General features: G+C 42.4%; 1 protein-coding gene across 1 annotated transcript in view; it reads right to left on the reverse strand.

Annotated features, from left to right (window-relative positions):
* Positions 1 to 20,477: 20,477 nt before the first annotated feature.
* Positions 20,478 to 26,543, reverse strand: part of LOC311053583 (poly(rC)-binding protein 4-like) — a gene marked incomplete at its 3' end in the record, with an annotated part of 51,364 nt that continues 45,298 nt past the window's right edge. The window contains exons 12-13 of the mRNA XM_084069191.1: positions 21,334 to 21,503; positions 20,478 to 20,865 (exon numbers count right to left, since the gene is read on the reverse strand). Coding sequence (XP_083925317.1) covers positions 20,478 to 20,865; positions 21,334 to 21,503 — 558 coding nt within the window. The remainder of the gene's footprint in view (positions 20,866 to 21,333; positions 21,504 to 26,543) is intronic.

The raw sequence follows: 26,543 nt of genomic DNA on the forward strand, positions 1-26,543 counted from the left end.
TATGACCACATGATGAAATACGAGGCCCGGACCTTCACTACTTTGCTTTGTTTATAAATAAAGCAACTGACAGAAGGTTTTTTTTATCCTTGTTGAAATAATTTCCCTGCTTTAAAAAAAAAAAGGCTTAATGTAATATTAATTATTATTTTGATAAAATCACTAGTGTTTTCGAAGGCTATTCCCATCCGGATTTTTTTCCGAAACACTGTTAAGTGCTCCTTAATAGTGAATCATATCAAATGGTGCACTCACAATATGAGTTTGCTGCCGGGCTGTAATACAATGCAGGTTCTCTAGAATGGACTTTTAAGTCACTGTCGGGTGGAAACCGTGTATGTCCGAAATCGTCACTTTTCAGGAAAACAAGAACCTGTGTTCCAATGGATCCAGTGTAGTTACTATAGTCACTACAATACTTTTAATTGTGAGATATTTATAAAAACCCACAGACACACAATTTTGGCCATGTCATTATAGGCGAATGTTTTCTAAATTTTTCAAAAATAGTAGTAGACATAACACACATAGGCCACAGGATCATACGTCAATATTGCATGATATATATTATATCGCAGTAGGGCATTAATATACCAAACAAACATAAAAAGTTGAAATATGGATATACAAGGTTTGTGCCTGACAGCGACAGCTTGTATCTCTCCTCTTGGAACCTGTAGGGACATTAACTTCAGTCGATGATGATTCCCCACACATTAACTCCTCAAAAAAGGTTTGGAAACGTTATTTCGGTCGATTGTTTCTCAATTTCGTTAATACCAATTAGTATTTTATACCGTTGGAAATCCCGGTTAGTCACCTTTACAACGAGGTACAACTACTAACGATCATGAATTCGTGGAATGAGCAACACAGCTAAACGCGTGGGTAGCGACCCCCCCAAACCCGTCTGTTGGTATTCACCCTCGATATGAAATACAATACCAATTGACACCATTGAAGGGGAGAAATAATCAACAGACATAATGTTTCCGAACTTTTATTGAGGAGTTTTACATCCATACTATACTGTATGTATGTACTGTATGGAAAAACCTACATGAATGTATTTAAAAGAAAATGTTTAATTTGTATGAAACCAGTTGCAATTCTTCTCTCTGTTTCTAAGTGCTTTTGCGTTAAGTCTACATTATTGGAGTCTCTGTTTTTGTGTGAGTGTGTGTGTGTGTGTGTGTGACACCAAATGGCTCTTTTCGGCTACACAAGAGCTAAATGAAGTGGTACCTTGCCATCTAATGTATTTCACAGGTTCTGGATTAGTTTTTTGTGAAAACGGCTGGGTTTCACACAAGGTTCTCGGGAACTAATTTGGGCCCTGCTCAGGAGGTAGAACTAACACAAAACAAAAAAAAACATTTGAGAGTACAAGTTCTGAATTGCTGTAATCAAGAACTGAGAACTTGTACTCTCAAATTAATGTTAAAATAAAAATAGCTAAAATAGCTGATCTACCAGCTCACTGTGAGCTTCAGCTATTTTTGCTTTGTTGTATTAGTTTTTGTGTGAAGTACCGGTACCTCCCTGGTTCTGGTTTTAACGGAAACCTAAACAAACAAACAAACAAAAAACGATCACAGAACTTCACAGCTTCTGGAACATTTTCAGGTTATGGGAAGGTTCTGGGTCAAACCCTTCGTAGTCGAAAAGAGCCATTGAGATATCTCCTGAAAGAAATGACAGCATTCCATAGACCACTGTTGTTGTCTGTCGTGGAATGGCAACCAAGGACAATGACACTCACATACACGGTAGTCAGGTCAAAAAACTTTGCCATTTTTTTCCCTTGTTGTGGATCAACGTGGGATTGGAAATAATATGACTCTGAAACCACACCTCAGCCCCTTACTGGAACTGAACCAGTACCGTTCTCTCTCTCCCTGTCTCTCTGTCTCTCACTCCTTAGCCAAATTCTAATACTTAAACGCCCATCCTCGCGTCCTCCACTCGCGTCCGCATGTGGAGGAGGAGAATTTATACGTCACGTATTCCTACGAAGAAAGGAAAAAAACATCCATAAAGGAGTCATGAAGGATACACTTGATGTATCCTCGCCATCTCCTCTCTCCTCGCTCTCGGCTCCTCCAAAAAGAAAATGAACATTCGTGATGAGAACGATTTCTGGAGGAATGCAGCGCAGAGGAGGAGGCGAGGAGGCAGGCATTAAGGTATTGGAATTTGGCTTCTCTCTCTCTCTCTCTGTCTCTCTCTCTCTCATGGATGTCAACGTGAAGCAATGAGGACTGAATTGGGTTCAGCTGCATTAACATTGCTCATATCCACCTGATGAAATAACCTATATACCACCACCCAGCGAGTGGCGTACAGAAATCCCACTCAGGCGGCGCCTCGACGCGCCCAACCTGCCTTAAGTGCACTCAAACAGCAGTTCTGACCTCTCATCCGTCTGGACAACCTCAGTTTGACTGTGAGGAGCTCATGGAACGATAGCGGACACCCCCCCCCCCCCCGTTCTGTTCTCTCTCTATCGACCCCCAGAAGGAATGAGATATCTATACCTTGTGATGTTTCTTTTTGTTTTTCGGGTAATTTGGTTTCGTCCCGCTTTGGTTTGGTTTCAGGTTGATGTTTGGGTTCGTCGCGCTATATTTCTCCCTCCTTGCCTGTGACTCTCTTCTCAACAGACACTCTGCTGTGTGAACAAACGTGACGTTTTGGGGTTCAGAGAGGGTGTCGAGGCTGAGACTGAGGTTAGTTAGGTTTTGCTTTCCTGCGGACTGGAAGATCATCACTGTATGGCTGTCAACAGTGGATTGGAAGGTTTTAGACCATTACCCCTTGCCTCCCTACTCTGGGGAGGGGGGGACCGTTCGCCGAAAATAGCCGATTTACAAGCTTGTAGATCGGCTATTTCCGGCAAAGATATTTAGTGTAGCCCGTGGGAACACTTAACTATAGGGCCCATGGGAATACGGTCAACTAAATATATAGGGTTTATTAAGACTTGTTTTGGATGCTTTGTGTTATTGTACATCAGGTTGTCAAGGCTGACGAGACAACTATCTATTTTTGTATGTGAAATCATCGGTAGTGTCGAAAAACACATTTCAAATAAACCGTACCAAGGAAGGAAGGCACAGGGTACCGTACGGGCTACTGTACTTTGTAAAACATGAGGGTTATAGATCAAAATTATGGATATCTTATTGTTGAGCTTTGTTTGCCTCGAAGAATAGCCGGTTGAATGGGAGCGATACTCAGATAATTATAGGTTCAAATAGAATTTTTCAATGTAAATTCTGTTCTTGTACATACAAGCGGTATTGTGAAATATTTTTGAGAATTAATGCAGACACCCCCCCCCACCCCACCACACACCCCCTGAAGAAAAAAAAAGAGTTTATTGTCGTATCTGTGTATATACATATGCTCCGGAAAAATCGATGTAATTGATAAATAAATATCTATAATCAATGTTTGAAGAAAAAGGACAAATCCATTACTAGACTGTGGCCGTCTGCACCCGTTCTTTGACTTCTTCTCATATATAAATAACTTTATAGACTTTTCAATGTGCTTTCTTGTACATAATGGTGTTATAGCATGATGAAACAGTGTTTGGATGTAAAAGTGTTTTTTTTGTTTTGTTTCCTTTCCTACTCCCATAAACTGCTGTGGTATGGATTTCATTAACAATGCCAAACATTAAAGACAATCTTTTATCAGCTCTACCCCCGTCTCCCCTGCTTCTCTGCCAGTCATTCGCAACCTATTTAATTACAAGTTAAATATGCGTTAATCCATGGACCCCCATTTTCTCCCCCATGCACTGTAAAATCTGCGGTGTTCATTTAAAGGTGCAGTAAGTGATGTTTATGTATTTATTGTTAGAATAAGGGGTAAATGACTCTATGTTCTGACAGTAATCATTGCTGCAGAGTGTTTGCTCAGTAACAGGGGGTCCCGCCCCGTTTCTCTCAGCTCTTTAGTAAACAGAAAATGTACATTTTCAGGCGACAATACCAATTTGATCCAATCAGGAGGAGAGAAATAACAGGATACAGGATAAACAAGTGAAATTGGAAGTGATGGCACTAAGAAATGAGCAGACAAAAATATCATATGGAACACTATAACATTTAAGCTGATAAGTGGGTACTCTCTCCTGATTGGCTGAGATTTTTACCAAATAAGGGTCCATTTGGACCTTTGGTGGTCCCCGGACCCGACGTTGGGAACCAGTGAGTGTTCGTTCTAATCTATGCTGTGCTTTGCATCATCTAGCAGTACATTGAGTTGACAGCAGGGGGCACTGTCTATAATGGAGTTTACAACTGAATATGACTTGTTTTAGTTTTTTTGCAGTGGTGGAAGAGGTACTCAGATTGTGAAGCAATACCAAGTTACAAGTAAAAGTCCTGTACAAAATTGTACTTGAGCAAAAGATTCAAATTATAATTTATTTAAAGTACCAGACATAAAAGTACTCAATATGCAGAATGTCACATTTCACAATTTTGTTCAAAATGTGTAATTATTTGCCAAACTTAAAAAAAAAGAAAACATCTAGGCTACAAGCTTTATACTGCGATGCATTGTCAGCTTGTAGATACACATGTTTCTAATAGCTGAACAAAAAAGCTGTACAATAATTGGAGTAAAAAGTACAATATTGACATTTACAAACATTTCCTAAAAATTATAGTACAGTACTTGCAATTAATGTAGTTAATGTTATGAGTTAATGAGTAATGTAGTTCCTTTCCCAGCATTGGTACCCTCTTCAGTGACAATTTGCACTATATACTGTACTGGGCACAATATACTGAACGCCATGGCGAAGATTTTACTTGGTGGTGCTTGTCTTAGAATGATATGTAATACCACATTCATTTCTGATGTTATATTTTAAATAGCAGGTCAATCTCATATGGCAAGCAGGTGAATTACTCCATTTGATGTTTCTATCTATTCAATACTAAACGTAGAAATGTTCTTTCTAGTTATTTTTTTTGTTTGTGTTGATTTGCATTCATATGGGTACCTAGAACAATTTTTGCTTGAAACAAAATTAATTTCATAAAAAGTACAACGGTTCATAATCTAGGAAAAAGCTGTGCAATAGAGTTGAGTTTTTAGAAGAGATTTGAAAGAGGACACTGATGAGTTTGCCCGCCTGAGGTCCCCAGGCAGTGAGGTCCACAGCCGAAGGGCCCGAACGGCAAAAGCCCGGTCGCCCTTTGTGACAAGGTGAGACTTTGGTACCGTCAGTAAGGCCCTGCTGGATGATCTCAGGCAGCGGCCTGGCTTATGAGGAGTTAAAAGATCACATATACTGTATACGCAGGAGCCTGACCATTTTAGGGCTTTAAAAACAAGCAGTAAAATCTTAAAATCAATTCTAAACTCACAGGTAACCAATGAAGGGCCGCAAGGACTGGTGTAATGTGCTCACCTCTCTTTGTGTGGGTCAGGAGCCTGGCTGGCAGCTGCATTTTGTATCAGTTGATCCCTGAATAAAGGGCATTGCAATAGTCAAGTCTGGAGGAGATAGAAGCGTGGATGACCTTTTCTAGGTCTGCAGCTGTCAGGAGAGGCCTGACCTTTGCTAGTTGTCTTAGCTGGACAAAGCAGGACTGAACTACTTTCGTTACCTGGATGTCAAAAGACAGCTCTGGGTCAAACATGACTAGCCTGGTAAACCCCCCTCCCTCCGGAAATCCGGAGGGAGGGGGGTTTACCAGGTTAAAACATGACACCCAGGTTACGGGCCTTCTTTCTAACGGTTCTGGAGAGGTCAACAATTTCTGTGTTGGAGCAGGAAGGGGTGAACATAATTATACTTCAGATTTAGATTCATAAAGGAAGTTTTTGGACATCCATTGTTTGAGGTCATTGAAACAGGACTCAATGCAAGTGACAGTCATCAGTGTAGCCAGGTTTTACGGGGACATACAGTTGAGTGTCGTCCGCAGGCATGTGTGTAGGAAGAATGAAGGAGTCTACCCACTGCCAGCCAGTATAGGATGGAGATGAGCAGTGTCCAGTGGTACTGGTACAGTGGATGTGTTCAACTGCCTTCGGCCCAATTGGCAGAAACCACTTCAAGAGTGCTGCTGATACACCCTGAAGGGCCCTCAGGACTTTCACTCAGGACACCATTTGAGTCGCCTGTCAGACCCCCTATAGAACCCTTGTAGAACCACTATTTAGTGTTATGGTTAGAATTTTGTATTTATTTTTTATTGCAAGTCTTTTGCACACCTACAAAGGTGACAGGTGCGTATAGGAGAAGAAGACCAAGTGGGGGCCCAAACGTAGCAACAGAGCTAGTTTATTTTATGGTTAAAAACATTTTTAAAATAATAATAAAATGAAATCGCTGTCCAAAAATGTCCTCACAAGTACAGTATGGCAATACAAACGTGTGTGCTTGAGTGAGTGTGTGTGTGTGTATGTCTCTGTCTCTGTCTCTGTCTCTGTCTCTGTGCGTGCGTCCGTGCGTGCGTGCGTGTGTGTCTGTCACTGCCTCTGTGTGTGTGTGCCCAAGCAAGCAAGCACACACACATGCACACACGTCTCCAGCACAGTACAGTATGTGTGTAGACAGGATGAGAGGGCTTGGTGGTGAAGCCCGCGGGGTCCACCATGGGCGCTCCGGCTCTGCTCGGCAGCAGACAGGCCCCGTGACAAGCCCTTCCAACATGGTGACAGCTGAGCAGGTCTCTGCTCTCTGCAGCTCTGTCTTCTCTCACTGTCACACACCAAGATCGTGATGTGAAATTCAGATTAGATATCATATCTGTTTTTTTGTGTAGTAGTAGTAATAATAATGCTCAGGACAGGGTAATGTAACCACATGGCTGTTAATTCAGATCAGGACATGTGAGAAAGATGTTTTATACAGCGCAGTCATGCAGTGGGTGGCATCGGAGAATTTGTCAGTGACAAAATAGGGTTTGGCAAGAGGACACATTTAAAAAAACATATTTAAAAATCGTATTTTAAAGGCATGTAAATGTACATGTTGTATTCATGTTGGTTCATGTCATTTGAAAAGACATATTTTATAACTACATACATTACAGAATGCGCCTGAAAATGTCAAAATGGTGTAGCCATTTAAAAATAACAAAAAATACAATGCAGGCTAAATAAATCACCTTTGACCTGTACTGATTAGAGCCAGAGTTGCTTAGTTTCTATTACTACAAGCGAAGTCATAGGGTCAATGACATTATTTGTATCCTCGGGGATAACATCACTCTTTGAGCTCATTTTTGGGTCAATGACTGCGTTTTTTGGCTGCCGAATGAAAGGACTCTTGGACACTAGATCTCCTTTGTCAAACCATTCTCGCATAACGGATGACTGGATCCCCGAACTCAGACTTTCTATTACTTCACCCTTCGTCTGTTCATCATTCAAAGATTGTATTTGAACATTACGTTCTTGTATCTTTCTCTTTGCCTGCCTGACAAATCAGAACATCTAATTCTATATTCATGACATCATAGTGATGTCATGAATAGTAACATAGTGATGGGCCTGACCAATCAGAACGTTGACGCAAAAGCCAGGTATAGAGGGCTAATATCCGCTCGCGCCGCTAAAAACTAAACAAAACAGTGAATTGAGAGACACAGAATAGTGTGTTATTGCTAGATACTCCCTAGAACATTGGTTCTCAAAGTGGGGTCAGGGGACCCCCAGGGGTCCTTGAGGGAGTTCCAGGGGGTCCCCAGCTAAATGATGGATAGTTAAGAACCAAATGGACCCTTATGGGTCTGTAACTCTGCTATTTTTGGCTAAAGTTCTCCTCAGAAAAGGGATGCCAGTGGTTAAGGTAAAAAGAAAAAAAATCATATCACACAAAGATTTTGCGGACCCCCTGTAGTAACTCTGAGGACCCCCTAGGGGTCCCGGACCCCCTGTTGAAGACCCCTGCTGAAAGTAGACCCTCTGTGAATGAAGGTTATTGGTGGACACTCCCTAAAGCAGCTTCACGCGGGCTCTTCAAACAAAATCCTCCACGCTCGCGCTTGCCCCGCCCCCACCTGCTGTAAACAGTAAACACACACACACACACACACACACACACACACACACACACACACACACACACACACACACACATAGCATAGAGGTCTGTCTCCATTACAAGTAAAAGAGCGGTATAAACAACGTGTAATGTAACGTCCCTGCCTTGTCTCCATTACAAGCTCTGTTATGTTACGTTTGGAAGTACAAATAGTGACACAAAACAACTTGTAATGTAACGTTCCACCTCACAGGAAGGTGAGTAGAGTTGTCTAGTGTTGTCAGGGAGTAAATACTGCTGCGTCACAGTTGAAAGACTATCTTGACAAACTATAAGTGCGCCATTGGTCGTTTTCTTTCCACGATGTGTTTGTGTTCAGCCAGGTGAGTTAATGTGTGTGTGCTGTGCTGTGTGTGTGTGTGTGTGTGTGTGTGTGTGTGCGTGCGTGCGTGCGTGCGTGCGTGCGTGCGTGTGTGTGCACAGTGTTGGGAAAGTTCACTTTCTGCATGAACTAGTTCATTGGTTCTCAAAGTGGGGTCCGGGGACCCCCAGGGGTCCTTGGAGGGGTTCCAGGGGATCCCCAGCTAAATGATGGATAGGAACTAAATGGACCCTTATGGGTCTGTTTAAATTAACATTTATTTTACAATATGAATTGGGGTCCCAGAGATAGAAACGCCATTAAATGGGGGTCTGTAGCCCTAATGCATGTCAAACTGGGGGTCCTTGAAATTAGAATGGTTGAGAATCACTGCTAGAGCCGTTAAAAATCTTCTCTTATGGGGGTCCCTGCATGGCTTATCTTTTCAAATGGGGGTCCGTGGGTGAATAAGTGTCAATTTGGGGGTCCTTGACATGAAAAAGTTTGAGAACCACTGAACTAGTTCAATGTTCAGTTCACACATTAATTCTTTTTTTAAATAATGAAGTAGTTCAGTTCATAGTTCATAATATATATTTTTTAAGCTAAAGGTGGTTAAAAAAAACAATTCTATATATTTTTTATATATATGGGCTCCAGCAGTAGATAAATAGGTCTATGTGTACAGGTAGGCAGGTGGGTAGGTCAGGTGGTTATACTGTATACATACATATATAACCAATAATATGTTTTTATTCTTTTTTGATTTGTAGAAGTGAGGCGTAGCTATTTTTAGTTCTCTACAAGCCTAGGTATTATTATTTTGAACTCAACAATAGCTGCAATAGCAGAAAGATGATGATGAGGCATGTTCATTAATTAGAAAGATGCGGGCGTTATATAGGTTGTTACTCCATTCTACATTGTATTATTACATTGGGTGGCATATAGACCAGACCTACTTAATATTATCCTACAATTCAGCCAGAGTGTGTGTGTCTGTGTGTGTGTGTGTGTGTGTGTGTGTGTGTGTGTGTGTGTGTGTGTGTGTGTGTGTGTGTGTGTGTGTGTGTGTGTGTGTGTGTGTGTGTGTGTGTGTGTGTGTGTGTGTGTGTGTGTGTGTGTGTGTGCGCATAGCCGCAAGCAACTTAGATGCTGTAATGCTTTCTGCCATCTAAGTTGCAATACCAACCCTTGACAGCCCGTTCATTAAAACAGAAAAGTCCTATCTGATTGTATTAAACAGTGTTAAACTCACCAATATTGCAGCTGTACGGATAGCTTGGATTATCCTCTTTGTATCTGCCAAGTTTTTGTTTCATACAAAATCTACCGTATATACATAATATGAGCTACTTTCTGTCAATAAATTAAGTGCAGGTGATTATTAAGTGTTTGGAAGCACAGAACTTGAGAGCAGACTGCCGAACAAACACATAATCACCACCTGTCCCCTTTATAGACCACCACTGGAGGCTGACCTCTCTGATGTGGGACCTGAGACGAGGGCGTGGCTGCACGACATTGAGCCGGACATCTGATGATCATACACAAAAGAAGAAGAAGGTGATGGCCAGTGAGGATGACCCCATGCAGACGGTAACAGTGAGGAGCCTGCCATCTGAGGGGGGCTACCAAGGATGAGTGAGTAGGCCTGTCACAATTATTAAATAATTGTCTAATCGCAATTATTTGAGATAATCGCAATTATTTGAGATAATCGCAATTATTTTTGCATAATCGTCATAATCGTTTCCATGTTGAAAAATGTTCACACATTTTCAAATATTAAAAAAAAAGTAGCAGATCTACAGACGCGTTGTAAGCTTGTAGATCAGCTATTTCTGCTTTTTTCACATGCATCAAATTATTAAATATGTCAATAATTTCTTTATATATTTAAGTTATTATTCTGCCCTGTGCAATTTTTGATTACGAAGCCTAAAAAGCAAACAGATTTATCCATATGTTCCAATGTTCAATGCCCAACACACAATTAAATCATTGATTGCAATTATATGGGTGACAATTAATCGTCAACTTAAATTTGTACCGGTGACAGCCCTGTGAGTGAGAAGATGGCAGCCAGGAGAATGAAGCTGGTCGGTCACTGCCATTGACACCGGGAGCTCCCAGCAGCGGAGGAAAGTACTAGCGAGCGACCCAGATGTATGGAGGATTGACGTGACTGGAGACACTGCCTGAGGGCTCATCCGGGGATGAACTTGAGAGAGGGGGGGCTCTATCTCTCTATCCATGGGTTCCAAAGTTTGACCCTGCATGGCCATCACAAGTAGAAGACAGCTCAAGGTAGGAACCTATTTTATTTTATTTTTTTGCTGCTGCTGCTATACTAATGGGATTCAAGCTGTTGTACTATTGCTGTCATTTTGGGACCTAATGGTCCCAATATGTTCAGTGACTGTTTCTTTGTGGCACTGGAATTTAATGCTGATGTGAATCTACAGTGTGTTTGTTGTGTTGTGTGTGCCGTTGAAGGCAGTGAGTTGTAATAAGGAACATTATATATGTGTGTATGTGTTTCTTGGTCACTTCAATTATCCTATGTGTGAAGTCAAGCTAGAGGTTTTGGGCTTTGACATCACAGCGTTCAATTACAAATGTTCATTTGGAATAGAAGACTGATGTGGATCTACGTCAGGGGTCTTCAACAGGGGGGGTCCGGGACCCCTAGGGGGTCCTCATAGATACTGCAGGGGGGCCGCCAAATCTTTGTGTGATATGATGTTCTATTTTTACATTAACCACTTGAACATCTAGCATCCCTATTCTGAGGAAAACTTTAGCCAAAAATAGCAGATCTACAAGCTCACAAGGCGTTGTAAGCTTGTAGATCGGCTATTTTTGTCAAAGAGGTAAAGGTGTAGAGGGTAAAAAAAAGTATAATCTGAAACACAATTTTATACAATATAGAGGGGGTCCCTGCTTCATCTGTCTCTCGCCTAGGGGGTCCTTGGCCTGAAAACATTGAAGACCCCTGATCTACATTCTGTCTGCTGTGTTGTGGCTGCTGTTGAAGGTTGTAATCTGTGACAGGTTGGCTGATATATTGGTTCATGACTCGCTATTCATTCCTCATGGCCTTTCTTTCTTTCTTTCTCTTCTTTTTTATATCTTTGCTGTGTCATATATTGACCCCTTGTTTGAGTGAAACAAATGTGGTAAATGTAGCTTTTCAGACCCGTTGGCTGTCTTTATATAAAAACGGTTGCTGTGTGTTCCCCAGGGGTACGTCAGTGACGTGCGGGCTGTGTTGTTGGGTTGTTTGTCTTGCGTTTTGATGGTGACGTCACGTGGAAATCCTTGGCTGGGTTCGTGTCTATATGTCGCAAACAAAACAAACAAAACAAACAAAACGGTACAGTATAGAGCAGGTACATTATAATTTTGGCCATTGCTTAGAAATATCACAAGGCTGAAAATGCAGGGTACTAATCATGTGCTTAATAAGCCTTTAAGATGTTGTTTTTGGTTTTGATTGTTTGATAAGGCTATTCTATTTTCTCAACATGCAGTATTTTGCGAAAATGTTGTAACACATTGTGATCGTGCATACATAATAGGCTAGTTGTATTGTGTTATCCCAGAATCTTCCATTTGTGATATATTTTATGATAATACTGTTAGCACAGTCATATCTTAAATCCAACACTTGCATTGGCCTAATCAAAACTGGACATAATAACTTTTGAGTTTCTGTCAGCTAAAGCCAGACTAAAACGATCACGGATAGAAATGACTCTAATGTGACTAATTATTTTTGTCCAAAATAGTATAGGACTAAGACCGAATCAAAATGTGGTTCCAAAAGTAACACTGCAGCAGCAACTGTTCTGACATGATGGGGCCATGTGCTGACAGCACAGCTCATCCTCCTCCTGCTGCGAAAACACATCAACCCACACAGAGACACTGCTTTTTATAGAGACAGACAGACAGACAGACAGACAGACAGACAGACAGACAGACAGACAGACAGACAGACAGACAGACAGACAGACAGACAGACAGACATTGTGTGTGGAAGGTCAAGAATAGGGGTGCAACAGTTAATCGAAGAAGAAAAAATAATCAATAATCAATATCATAAAATAATCTTATAATATTCATAATGTATCCATATTTTCGGCATGTCAGTGTAGGCGAAAACCCCCCCCCCCAAAAAAAAGAAAAGAGAAAAATAATGAAAATAGCCGAGCTGGTAGATCGACGATTTTATTTTGCATGACACTGTTGTGTGATGAAGTATAAAATAGGGCTGACGTGGTTAATCGATTTGTTGATTGATACTGTATCATTTTGTGCTTCTCTATTATTCGATTCATCGAAAAAGTAATTGAAATATAAATCTCTATAGCAGGGGTCTTCAACGTTTTCAGCAGGGACCCCCACTATATTGTATAAAATTGTGTTTCAGATTAAACTTTTTTGTTTACTTGGTCTGCTCTTTTTTCCCTCTACACCTATGCCTCTTTGCCAAAAATAGCAGATCTACAAGCTCACAACGCCTCGCGCGCTGCGAGGCGTTGTGAGCTTGTAGATCTGCTATTTTTGGCTAAAGTTCTCCTCAGAAAAAGGATGGTAGGGTTCAAGTGGTTAAGGTAAAAAAAAAATCATATCACAGAAAGATTTGGCGGACCCCCTGTAGTAACTCTTAGGACCCCCTAGGGGTCCCCGTGACCTGTTGAAGACCCCTGCTCTATAGGAAGATAATCGAGTTGCACCCCTACCATGTCAGTTTGCTTGGCGCTGTCGATCAATAAAGTCTGCCACCTGCAGGTGGTGCAAGTTACTGACTGAGACGCTCTGTGCCATAATAATTCCACTCATATTGCAGCCAAAAAATATCATAAATAATACATTTGTCCAGCTTTTAACACAAATAACATGCTTTATAATGCTGAATCCCACACACAACCACACGCATGCATTTCAGCTCTAATTTCAGGCTGTCAGGATTGCACGAGTAACTGGAATTATGTGAATACATAAAATGTTCAATTAGGCTATTTACTGCTCAGAAGCTTCTATAAAGCATAATTTATCTGGCAGTTTCTCTTCATCATGGCAGCTCAAGGAGATGATGACTGACTCTGAATCAGGGGGGGAAAAAAGGCCAACATCCATATCAGAAGTTTGGGAACATTTGAAACTCAAAGCAAAGGAACAGACTATCTTTGCTGTCAAGCAGAGAAACCTCTCATCTCCATATTTAACTTTTTGGTTCTTTTTGTAAATTAATTCCCTACTTCCGTCATACGACAGTGTCACACAACAGTAGCAAAAATAGCAGATCTACGAAACATAGCTGGTTGCATTGCGACCTGAACACAACAGGGGGGGGGGACCTTTCGGTCACAAATGCACTCCTCTAACCATATAGGCCACCGGGGGGGTGATAAGTCAAGGTGTCCTCGTCAACATGCGTCCATCGCAGGGAGTCCCATCACTTAAAAATGTCTGAGGTGGTCAAATGCGTCCCAACTCATCACCCGTAGCCGTCACTGCCTCCTGCATACAGTCTGCATGTTTAGCCTCTGTTGACTCCGTTGAATGATGAAATGTTTTTCCCTTTTCAGAAGATTTTTTGTACTCTGAGGGTTTTGTTATTAAACCAGACTGACGACTATATAAGCTTTTGTAACTGCAGGGTGATGCAAGATGAAGAAAAAGATCTAGAGAGAGAGAGAGAGAAAGATAGAGAGAAAGACAGAGAGACACACACAGAGAGAGAGACACACACAGAGAGAGAGAGAGAAAGAGAGAGAGAGACACAGAGAGAGAGAGAGAGAGAGAGAAAGAGAGAGAGAGACAGAGAGAGAGAGAGAGAAAGAGAGAGAGAGACACACAGAGAGAGAGAGAAAGAGAGAGACACGCACGCACGCACGCACGCACGCACGCACGCACGCACGCACGCACGCACGCACGCACGCACGCACGCACACACGCACAGAGAGAGAGAGAGAGAGAGAGAGAGAGAGAGAGAGAGAGAGAGAGAGAGAGAGAGAGAGAGAGAGAGAGAGAGAGAGAGAGAGAGAGAGAGAGAGAGAGAGAGAGAGAGAGAGAGAGAGAGAGAGAGAGAGAGAGAGAGAGAGAAACAGCTGCCAGAGGTAGACAGCCCACAGAGGCCATGGATATTTTATGACCTTTTCTGAGTCACCGCTCACAGCCAGCAGCATGCAGTAGCAGCTACTAGAAATAGGAAAGACAAAGAGAGAGAGAGAGAGGAAGGCATGGATCACACTGAAACAATAGTCACACAGTACGTACGACGGTGTGGCGTGGCCCCCAAAATAGCAGACCTACAAGCTCACGGCGCATTGCATCCACGGCGCGTCATAGAGCTTGTAGGTCGGCTATTTTGGGGCCTCGCGGCGACACCGTTTGTACGACAGACAGAGCACACATTCTGACTTGACTAAATGTCTTTTTACGTTTCATCAGCTCTGGGGGGAAAAAATAAAACAGCATGAAAGGATAGAGTCTTAACCCTTTGAGACCGGGAAAGAATAGCTGTGTCATTTTAGATTCTCTATGACAGGGGTCTTCAACGTTTTCAGGCCAAGGACCCCCTAGCTGAGAGAGAGATGAAGCAGGGACCCCCTCTATATTGTATAAAATTGTGTTTCTGATCCAACTTTTTTTGTTTACTTGGTCTGCTCTTTTTACTATACCTATACTATACCTCTTTGCCAAAAATAGCAGATCTACAAGCTCACAACGCCTCGCAGCGCGAGGCGTTGTGAGCTTGTAGATCTGCTATTTTTGGCTGAAGTTCTCCTCAGAAAAGGGATGTTAGGGTTCAAGTGGTAAAAAAAAAAAACATATCACAAAAGATTTGGCGGACCCCCTGTAGTAACTCCGAGGACCCCCTAGGGGTCCTGGACCCCCTGTTGAAGACCCCTGCTCTATGAGCTATATGGTTGAGAACCACTGACCTAAACCTTTTTCCCAGAACCCTTCCATCGTTAGCATGCAGGCCGTAATGTCACAGCCTGAGGTTGCAGGGAGCAAGGTCTTACCTCTAGACTTGGTAAAGTGAACATGAGTTTACAAAAACTGTTGTACTCCGACCACTTCTTTCCATCCACACCAAATCAAATGCCGATCTACAAGCCCAATGCGTTTTGAGCATAATTAAAGTTTTCAAATAATTGTTGTGGAGTAAAAGTACAATACTTTCCTCTGAGATGTAGTGGAGTAGAAGTAAAAGTACTGAAAAAAATGTAAAAGTAAAAAATACCTAAAAATTGTACCGGTAAATGTACTTAATTATTACTACTTAATAGTTACTATTTCCACCACTGGCAACAGTCAGGTCTGTGCTCTGTCATCGTCTTTTCCGAGTTCTCTCTGTACGTGAAGAGACGAGATGAAAGACTCCTCTTCTCTCTCTCTCTCTCTCTCTCTCTCTCTCTCCCCCCCCACCTCTCCAGAGGGTGGTGGTGTTGTGGTGCATGTTGATGGATGCAGCTGTAGCTTGATCTCCTCTCACTGCATCATCACTGTATGGATTCTTACCCTCCTCTTTTTGTCTTTTGTCTGTGTTTGCTCCTTTTTTCTCCCTCCGACACTCAAAGCCCTTCCTCCTCCTTTTGTTGTGGGAGCATGTCTGTGTTTCACCTTGCCTTATGGGACCCACTATGAACCGTTTCAGCACGCTTATGTTCTGTGCTGCTATATAGTCTGTCAGAGTGTGTGTGTGTGTGTGTGTTACTATACTTGCGAGGACCAAGTATAGTAGAATTTGAAGAAATCTACATTGTGAGGACCGTTTTCCTGGTCCTCACAAGACAAATGGTTGTTTTATAGTTAAAAAAAAAACATTTTTTAGAGATTAGTTTACAATTAGAAAAACATTCAGGTCAGGATTAGACATTTAGAGGTTAGCTTTAGGGATTGGAATTAGAGTTAAACATGATTTATACTGTACTTAGTTGCGTGCCAGTATCATGCACCGAAAAATAGCTGATCTATAAGCTCACAACATCGTCCGTTGTGGGCTTGTAGATCTGCTGTTTTTCGGCTTTAGGCTTACGTTTAAAATGGCAGTTATTATTTTTAAATGGCATTCATAACATGGCTGTCCTAAAGTGTTGATGTCCTCACAAGTATAATAATACAAACGTGTGTGTGTGTGTGTGTGTGTGTGTGTGTAAGCGAGTGTGTCAGTGTCTGTGTAAGCGAGTGTGTGAGTGTGCGGTGGGGTTTCCCTGGCTCACATCAGCAGTTATTGTTCAGGAAACAGGAACACAGCGATGTGACGAGCATCCGTCATAAAGGCTGGCATTTGGAATGAGCTGCTACCATTCACCTTGTGACTACCGGGAAACAAAAATAACACACTGTGTGTGTGTGTGTGTGTGTGTGTGTGTGTGTGTGTGTGTGTGTGTGTGTGTGTGTGTGTGTGTGTGCGTGCGTGCGTGTACATTGTTGTGCTCATTTGACACCGTTTTGGTTTGAAATACCACATGGATGCATTTCTTCTTTGTTGGATCCCAGAATAATAGAAAAGGTTAACAGCTCAGACTTCTATATGCCAAGGACCCGGAAATAGACATACAAAAAAAAAAAAAACAATAAAGGGAAAATAGCAAATCTACAAGCTCATGACACTGGGCTCGTAGTTGTACTATTTTTGTTATTTTTGAAACTTTTACATATTACATGCATGCTTTCAAAAACATTTTGGGGAAAAGTTTGAAAATGACATACCTTAAAACAGGGACGCCAGGGTCAAAGCTGTTACACTGGCACAATAATCTTATACATTGAAATTCAATGTTTTATAAATAATATGTATTTTTATGAATTGTTTTTTATTTTCTATTAACTATTTTTATTTTCGTTTCCATTCCAATTTGCCGTCCTGGTGGCCCCTGGTGGCCACCCTGGGGGACTGCGGCCCCCCACTTTGAAAACCAGTGTGAAAAGTAAGCAATAAGCATAAATAAATAAATTGTACTAGGGCAAGCAGACACGGTAAAGGTTGGAGATAAATACATTAGCCATGTCAAGAAACAAAAGACATTTAATAAACAAAAACAATACAAATAAATAAAGGTGAAACAAAGTTGCATAAAATCCAACAAAACAAACATAACACTGAACAGTACAGTACAGTACCAGAGCACAATGAAATTATAAAAAAAAAAAAAAAAAATCTCCCAAACATTTACAAATTTTCTGAAAAAACTTCAAGAAGCAAACATAGACATAGTATAAAAGCATCATACAGTAAGCAACTGTCATCAATCATCTGAGTATAATTTACAATTTGTTAGCCTCACAGCATAATTGCCTAAGTCATATTTTTTTTAAGGTTTTCTGGAAAGAAGAAATTAAAAATCACTGACTCAGACAATCATGAGGAAAAAAAAAACATTTTGCCTACTGTAAGTCATGTTTTTTTGCCTTTATTTATATCTGCCTAACTCCTGACACTGCTGATTCACCCTGCGTTATTGCCTATGTTCTCAGCCTATCAGAACGCTTGTTACATTCAAAAAGTTGACTTAAAATGACCTATATAGGCAGGAAGTGATTTTGGAATGTTACAATTCTGATAGGCTGAGGACATAATAGGCAATTAATTAAGGCACAATGACGCAGCTGTGTGAGGAGAGCAGAAAATGTCAATTCGACCGAAAAGTTAGGTATCTAGGCAATTATGCAATGAGGCTAACGAATTACTGAAGGATAAATATTTCTGGCTGAGCGCTGACACGAGACGAGACGCACGTAAACATTATACATGCCGTCACTGTCGGGTGGAAACCTTTGTATATTATGTCCAAAACCGTTACTTTTCAGTAAATGGGGAAAAAAAACAACTAAACAAAAACAAAAAATAACCTGTGTTCCAATGGATCCAGTGTAGTTATTATTTAGTCACAAGCTCTTTGTTAATACTTTTCATCGGTTAAATATTCATAAAAAACCCACAGACAGACCCGAAACCACTTTCACTTTCAAAACTTTTTCTAAAATAGCGAAAATAGACGATCTACAAAGTTTGCCAGATGGGTCTATTTTCGTGATTTTTTTTACGTAAAACACTTGTACGCCGAAAGTACGGCATTACTTCACAAATGGAAAAAACAAACATAAAACAGTTGAAATATGGAGATACAAGCTTTCTCCTTGACAGTTTCCAAGGTGAGGATCCAGCCCTTTTTTATTAGTGACCCTTGAAGAACGGGAACGCATCTGCTTCATTTTAAGATTTCTTTGGGCTATTCAAAAATAGCAGATCTACAAGCTCATAGCGCGGCACCGAGTGCCACGCCACGAGCTTGTAGATCTGCTATTTTTGAAAAATCGTGAAAATGTGTGCACATTTCTTAATATACATATATTTTTTAATCGAACATTCTAACTCAAATCTTTGCTTCTGGGGGATTCTACAAATGTCTTCTAAATCCTACTGTTTAAAAAAAAAAAAAAAACTTATGTTGCTATAATATCAGTGGTTCTCAAACCTTTTTCATGTCAAGGACCCCCAGAATGATATGCATTTGGCCGTGGACCCCTCATCTCAAAATATGCTCTTCCAGGGACCCCCCAGAAGCAAAGATTTGAGTAAAGAATATTCGCTTTAAGAAATATATGTATTCAAAGATTTGCAAAAAGAAATCACGATTTTCGGAAATAGCAGATCTGCTATTTTTGAATAGCCAAAGAAATCTTAAAGTGACACAGATGCGTTCCAGTTCTTAATGGCTTAACAGTGAGACGGTGAAAGTGAAAGCGGTTCCATCCATCCATTCATGGGGGACTCACAAATGATCTATACGTGTGAATAACTTATAATAATAATAGCTATCGTCCAAAAATCTCCGTTGGTCTCTTCTCCGTGATGCATCATCTTCATCATCGTCATCATCGATCGTCGTACAGTAAAAGTCAAAGAGAGAAATCTCCGGGCAGCGTCTATGGCTACATCGTGGCGTCTTTTTTTTTGTGTGTGTGGAAGAAACTCGCAAAAAAACAGCTGTCCTCCGTCGCAACTCCCCGGACGCATGGTGGTGGAGCGGTGACAGGAAGAGAGGGCGTCTCCATGTTAAAGGGATAGTTCACCCCCAAAATGACTTTTTTTCTATCGATTAGTCACCCCATGGAGACTTGAATTCATGGATATTTTTTTTGTTTTTGTCGCATTCCTATAAGCCAATGATTTGATGACCGGCAGCGGTTCTGGTAGGAGACACAGAGAGTCTACTTTGCAATCTGGGAACCCATCGCCAAATAAAACCGGAAAAACAGTGCCCTCTGCTGTTTTTTACTATTTTACTTAGCTCTGGGGGGAGCAAAATGGAGCACACGTTCGCAAGGAAACCGGGGTTTTGGTCTGCCTTCAGCCTTTCACTTCCGGTGGTGCGACTATGTTTTCATTCCCACTAACAATATTTCTACACGGAAGACTTACACCACTTCTCCCAGAGAACATGGATCGTTTTGGTTATAAGCCCACTTGTTTCTATGATGAAAGAGCAAGTTAAAATGTGAATATCTTTCCGTGGTTTTGTCTGCTCCGAGGACGCTATTGTCAGGGACGTGAACAGATAGACTCTAGGTGGTGCTAGAGCACCTGCCCTTTGCCCTCTTGACCAGAAGTGCCCCTTTTCAGTTTACAGCAGGGGTCTTCAACAGGGGGTCTGGGACCCCTAGGGGGTCCTCAGAGTTACTACAGGGGGTCCGCCAAATCTTTGTGTGATATGATTTTTCTTTTTACCATAACCACTCGAAACCTAGCATCCCTTTTCTGAGGAGAACTTTACAAGCCCACAACGCCTCGCGCTGCGAGGCGTTGTGGGCTTGTAGATCTGCTGTTTTTGGCCAAGAGGTATAGGTGTAGAGGGAAAAAAGAGCAGACCAATGCAACAAAAAAAAGTATAATTCACTTGAGCACCTGCCCCTCAAAATGTCTGTGCACGCCACTGGCTATTGTTAAATTAGTTTCGGTTTGGAGAAAAACATTTTTGGAGAAAAAAAAAGCATGACACCGAGGCGCTCTCTCTTCCTGTATATTCCGGTGGGAGCTTATAGCGGAAAAGGCTAGCTTTACGCTACGCGTCAGTAGGGAGCAAACTTCTGTCTGTCGGGCTTCTTGACGCAGTTGGCCGAGGAGATCTTGGTGGTGTAGGCGGCGGCCAGCGCGGAGTGGGAGGAGGGCGCGGCGCTGACGGCCACGCCCATGGCGGGGGCGGGGCTGGAGAGAGTCAACCAGGGGACGGACTTCATGCCCAGGAGGCCGGAGAGCGGCATGGCTCCGTAAGGGGTGCCGTGCAGCATGTGCGCCGGGGTGAGGGCGCCCATGGCGGCGGCGTGCAGGTGGGTGGGCGTCGGGGAGGCGGCCGGGGAGGCGGGCTGATGCGCGAAGGCCATGTTGAGGTCCACGTGCTGCTGCTGCTGGCCCGACATGCTGGCGGCGGCCTGGGCCGTGGATTTGGCCGTCTCTAAGCTGCAGAGTCGTGGGAAGAAGTACACAGATAGTTTTTTTTTACTTGAAGGGATATTTCACTTAAGTTGCTTGATTGAGTATTTAGATATTTGATATTCATTTTATCAGACACGCCCTCTTCCTATACAAACCCATTGTAACTTCAAACTCCATTTTAACCATGTTAGATTAGTCGTAAACACCCGTCCTTGGTTCTGTTGACTGATATTGTCCTTCTAATACATGAGGAGACCGTGTTTTTTCAATTACTTTTTTCATTTATTTTTAATATTTTTTGAGGAAAATTAAAACAATTAAATGCAATATACAATGATCTACAAGCTCAGATTGTGAGCTTGCAGATCAGCTATTTTATGCCAACTGTTCAGCTATTATGACATGCCCAGAAATAGGAACGCAACAGTGGTTAGATATGTCCAAAACTGTTGCTTTTCAGGATTCACATTTGAAAAAAAAAGGTGTTGGTACCAGGAGGTGATGAGGTACTGGGCCAGGTTGATGCTGATGGGGGTCCCTGTGATGGTGACGTGGCGGTCACTCGTGCCGTCCAGCTGGCTGCCGATCTTGATCTGTGCCCCCGACACCTGTCTGATCTCGTTGATCTTGGTGCCCTGTCTGCCGATGATGGACCCGATCAACTGGAGGGAGGGAGAGAGAAAGAGACAGAGACAGAGAGACAGAGGCCATGTTAGATTGGTATAATATGGTATTAAAAAAATAAAATCTAAATAGCGAAAATAGAAGATCACTACAAGCTTACAACGCGTTGCATCGGCTATTTCTGCTACTTTTGTGTGACACCGTATAGTCTGACGAATTAAGGGCATTAATTTGTGGAACAAAAAAAAGTTGAAATATGGATATTTCTGGCCGACAGCAACAATATGGTAGTGCACGTGATACACTATTATCATTGGCACCACTTCTCTAAACTGGGCCTACTGTGTCTCAGAGGTGAGCTGTGGACAACCGACAACAATGCCTGGCCCAATCTGGTGCCAGAGTTATGCCCCAGGACACACACACACACACACACACACACACACACACACACATGCACCCGCAGACACAGGTTCCGGGGGGATTTCTAGATAGATTATTATATATAGTATGGCACTTACAGTATTTTACAGTGCGCCATGCAGGCTACTGTATTGTATTGTACTGTAATTGAGGTCTGAATAAACAAGGTTTCACAGCATAGCAGACAGACCTAACCACACACACACACACACACACACACACACACACACACACACACACACACACACACACACACACACACACACACACACACACACACACACACACACACACACACACACACACACACACACATGCACGTGCACACATAGACATCAAAGGGGGCTTGAGCCCCTGCCCTTTTGTCTGTCGGTAAAAAGTGCCCTTGTCTCCTCTGACTGTAAACTGTAGAAACCCCTGCGCCCGTTGGCCTCGCACCTGCAGTAAAGCTTACTTAATTGAGCCCCGTGCCATGCAGTGCTCGCGCAGAATTATAGTTGATTTACAAGCTCACAACGCGTCGCAACGCCAGGCATTGTGAGCTTGTAGATCGGCTATTTTTTGGGTGCGCGATACCGCCCGGCAAACGAAGTCTATTATACACAATCGAAACCTAAATGAGTGCACAACTGAACGCAGTGAATGCACGCAGAACACGGACCAATTGTTTGAGACAGTTTAGGTATGTATGGACAAAAAATATATATATATAGCTGTTAATTTGAAATTACTTGTCAAGCAGGAGCCCATATATATCTCTCTCTACCTCTCGCTCTCTCTCTCTCGCTCTCTCTCTCTCTGTGTCAGCACAGCAGCAGTGGTGGGAAAAGTACTCAATTTCTTTACTTAAGTAAAAGTACTCATTATACAGAAGAATAAGTGGCGTCGTTAGGCAGGGGCTTCGGTGGCTATAGCCACCAATGTTTTATCCAAAGCCACCAAAAAACATTATTAAAAAAAGTTTTTTTTTAATTTTTTTATTATATATCTATAACCCTAACCTAACCCTACCCCTAACCCTAAAACCGAAATAAAGTAACAAAAAACGGGTAAAAAAGTACCCGAATCCGACGAATATCCGCAAAATTTCGCGCGCGCTTCGCGCGCGCAGGGGGACACATGCACGCGCGCTGCGCGCGCGTGCATTTGTCCGTGCATGTGCCCTTTTGAAATTCCAGCCCCTGCCTCTCCAAATCTCTCTGCACGTCTCTGCACACACACACACACACACATACATACCGAGCCTTCCAATGAATGCATCAGAGGAATGGCAGCTTTCAGTGTTCACGGCTGTAGGCTACATGACAGGGACAGCTGAGCCGGATCGCCCAAGCCGCTGCCATTGTTCCAGAGAGGATTTAAGCCTTGATTTACGCACACGTTGAAAATAGCCTAATATCTACATGCTTGCAAACGCGTCACAGCCATAGACTCTAAAACAAAACAAAACAAAACAAAAGAAATGGACAAAGGTAGCCGTTGAGGTCACCCATTGGTTTCCATACAGACAGGGACGTCACAGTCTCTCAGAAGGTGGGGGGATGGACTTTCGGTGGACTATACCCCTTACTTTACACTTTGGCTATTCAAAAATAGCAGATATACAAGCTCATAGCGCGGCACCGAGTGCCGCGCTATGAGCTTGTAGATCTGCTATTTTTGAAAAAGCGTGAAAAACATTTGTAACTGTCAAATGTAAACAAATTCTGTATTTTCAAAAATTTTCGTTTTTTGGGCGGATTTTGTTAGTTTTTTTTCGTGTTTTGGTTACTTTATTTCGGTTTTAGGGTTAGGTTATTTAATTCTTATTTTTGCCTGATTTTACCGATTTATTATCAAAAAAGATATATATGTTTTATTTTTTCAAAAAGTGGGGGGTATGAAATCACAGATCTGTGAGAGTGAGGGTGTCGCGTCGTACGCACAGTGAATGGCCGTGACGCCCCTGCATACAGACCCGCTTTGAAGCCACTATTTCAGCAAATTCAAATAATTCTCCTGCTGGAGGGGGAAATAGCGACACCTTCTGGTTCATTCATGAGAGCCGCAGCATTTTAATTAGTTCCTCAATGGCTTCATTTATTCGAAACCGGATCCTTGCCGCCTGGCTGTCGCAAGCTTGTAGATCGGCTATTTTGGTTATCATTATACTGGCACACTCCTGACCACACTCTGCACGCGTGCTCCATATCCCCCCGAGGAGATGTGCCCCCCGGTGTCACAGAGACACTGGAACAGCTTCATACACACAGTCAGCAGTATAGTACCTCCCGTACTACTCCTCTGTGGTGAAAAAAAGTACTTGAATTTCTTGCTTAAAAGTATCAATACTGCGATGAAGAAGTACTCTGTTACAAGTGAAACAAGTGTACTTGAGTAAAAGTGCAAAAGTATTGGTATCAAAATGTACTTGGCTGAAGTGGGTAACGTATGTTTTGTAATAATAATCAAAATCCACAAAGTAGCTAGTAACTAAAGTTTTCAAATAATTGTAGTGGAGTAAAAAAAAGTACAATATTTTCCTCTGAGATGTAGTGGAGTAGAAATAGTAAAAGTACAGAAAAATGAGAGAGAGAGAGAGAGAGAGAGAATATAATGCTGACACCCTCACCAGCCCCATCCTTCATGCTGTGTACTTTGAAATGACTACCTCAGCAGTATAACGCCAACAATATATAGGCCACCTCTTTGAATATCACACACACACACACACACACACACACACACACACACACACACACACACACACACACACACACACACACACACACACACACACACACACACACACACACACACACACACACACACACACACACAGAGTGGTGCACCATATGGCACTGTACTGTCTGTCACCCCATGCACTGTTTAGGACAAATTATCACCAGGCGTGCATGGGCCGGCCTGCAGGTATGTGTTTTATTTATTTATATACCTCTGCACACATTTAGATATGTGATGACAGTAACACACAGGTATGAGCTATGAGGTTTTGCTGAGATGAATGACCCCCCTCCCCCCTCCCTCCTTTTGGGAAATGTAGACTGTCTGACATTTATGTTTGATCATTTCACAATTTAATAAAGAAATAAAAACATTATGGTAACGATATTATGCAAGGGATAATGTATGGGGATGTAGTCATTATTGACATTTAAAGCCCGACAGGGTCATAACGCACCGAGGCGGAGCCGAGATGCGTTATGACCCTGAAGGGCTTTAAATTCCCGCTTATTACACGGCTACTTAATACATAAATAAATAAATTGACTCAAAAGTAACAACAAAAAGAAGTATTTCCTTGCTTACGGCAATGAAAGTATTCCATAAGAATTGGGCTGGGCGGACAAGTTCGCCTCGGAAAACAAATGACAGTGTTCCATAAGGTAACGGGAAGACTTGCCCAAAAACACACTCCCATCCCCATTCTATATACCGCTGGATTTGCCTGTAATGCCGCCATATTTGCCCTGGGGCGACTGTGTTTTGGGGCGAGTGTTTTGGTATTCCGCCGTTGTTGCGCCACGATAAACAAGGAAGTGTGGAGGATCAAATAGAATGACTTTTCGGTCATTGCATCGTCTACAGTATTTCTCACTTCAAATGTTTTCAAAAACATTCTTGAGAGCAACGTTTAGTTGTAAATTACATTGTTTGTTTGTATACATGGCTGTCATGTTGGATAAAGCATAAAACCAAGCAACGTAGGTTGATATGAGCAGGTGTTCTGAGTCTCTGATTACACAGCCGTCCGTTATTGAGCTCATCGGTCATTATCCAGAAATAATGACCGATGATTGACCAATCAGAATCGAGCATTCAACCAAGCCGTGTAATAATAACAATTAATTAGTTAATTAATAAGTAACAGAAAAGGGATGCTAGGGTTCGAGTGGTTAATGTAAAAAAAAAAAAAAATCCTATCACACAAAGATTTCTGGCGGACCCCCTGTAGTAACTCTTGAGGACCCCCTATAGGGGTATCCCGGACCCCCTGTTGAAGACCCCTGGATTAAGGGGTTAAGAAAATGCCCCCCACCTCCTCCAAATGGAAGCGTGCATACTGGAATATTTGTGTGCTGAGGTGGTGGGCATGATGCATGCATGCTGCAGTATGTAGCTGTTGACAGCTGGCATCCATTGACAGCTGCTGCAAAAGACCAGAGACATGCAGCGTCCAGGGGGGGTTCTTGGTCCCGACGGGGGGGGGGGGGGGGTCAGACCTTATCTGTGATCTGGAGGGGGGGGGGGTCTGTTAGTGGTCATTGTCTCCAGAGTTGTTCTCTTTTTAGGCTGGCTAGTGTGTGTCCGACTCCCCCCCGCCAGAATAATCTGCTGTGCCAATAATAGCCGGCAAACCACTGACCAGGTCTGTGTGTCTGTGTGTGTGTGTATGTGTGTGTGTGTGTGTGTGTGTGTGTGTGTGTGTGTGTGTGTGTGTGTGTGTGTGTGTGTGTGTGTGTGTGTGTGTGTGTGTGTGTGTGTGTGTGTGTGTGTGTGTGTGTGTGTGCGCGCGCTCGCGCGCGTGCGTATGTGCGTGTGTGTGTGTGAGACGAATCAGACATTGTGCTGCTGCTTACTTCTCTGGAAAGGAATGTGTGTGTGCGCGCGCGCACACTTGCACGTGCGTGTACTTGCGTCACTGTAATTGTGAG

This window comes from Gymnoscopelus microlampas, assembly GCF_963454915.1.
Source record: "Gymnoscopelus microlampas genome assembly, chromosome: 10".
Classification (NCBI taxonomy): Eukaryota; Metazoa; Chordata; class Actinopteri; order Myctophiformes; family Myctophidae; genus Gymnoscopelus; species Gymnoscopelus microlampas.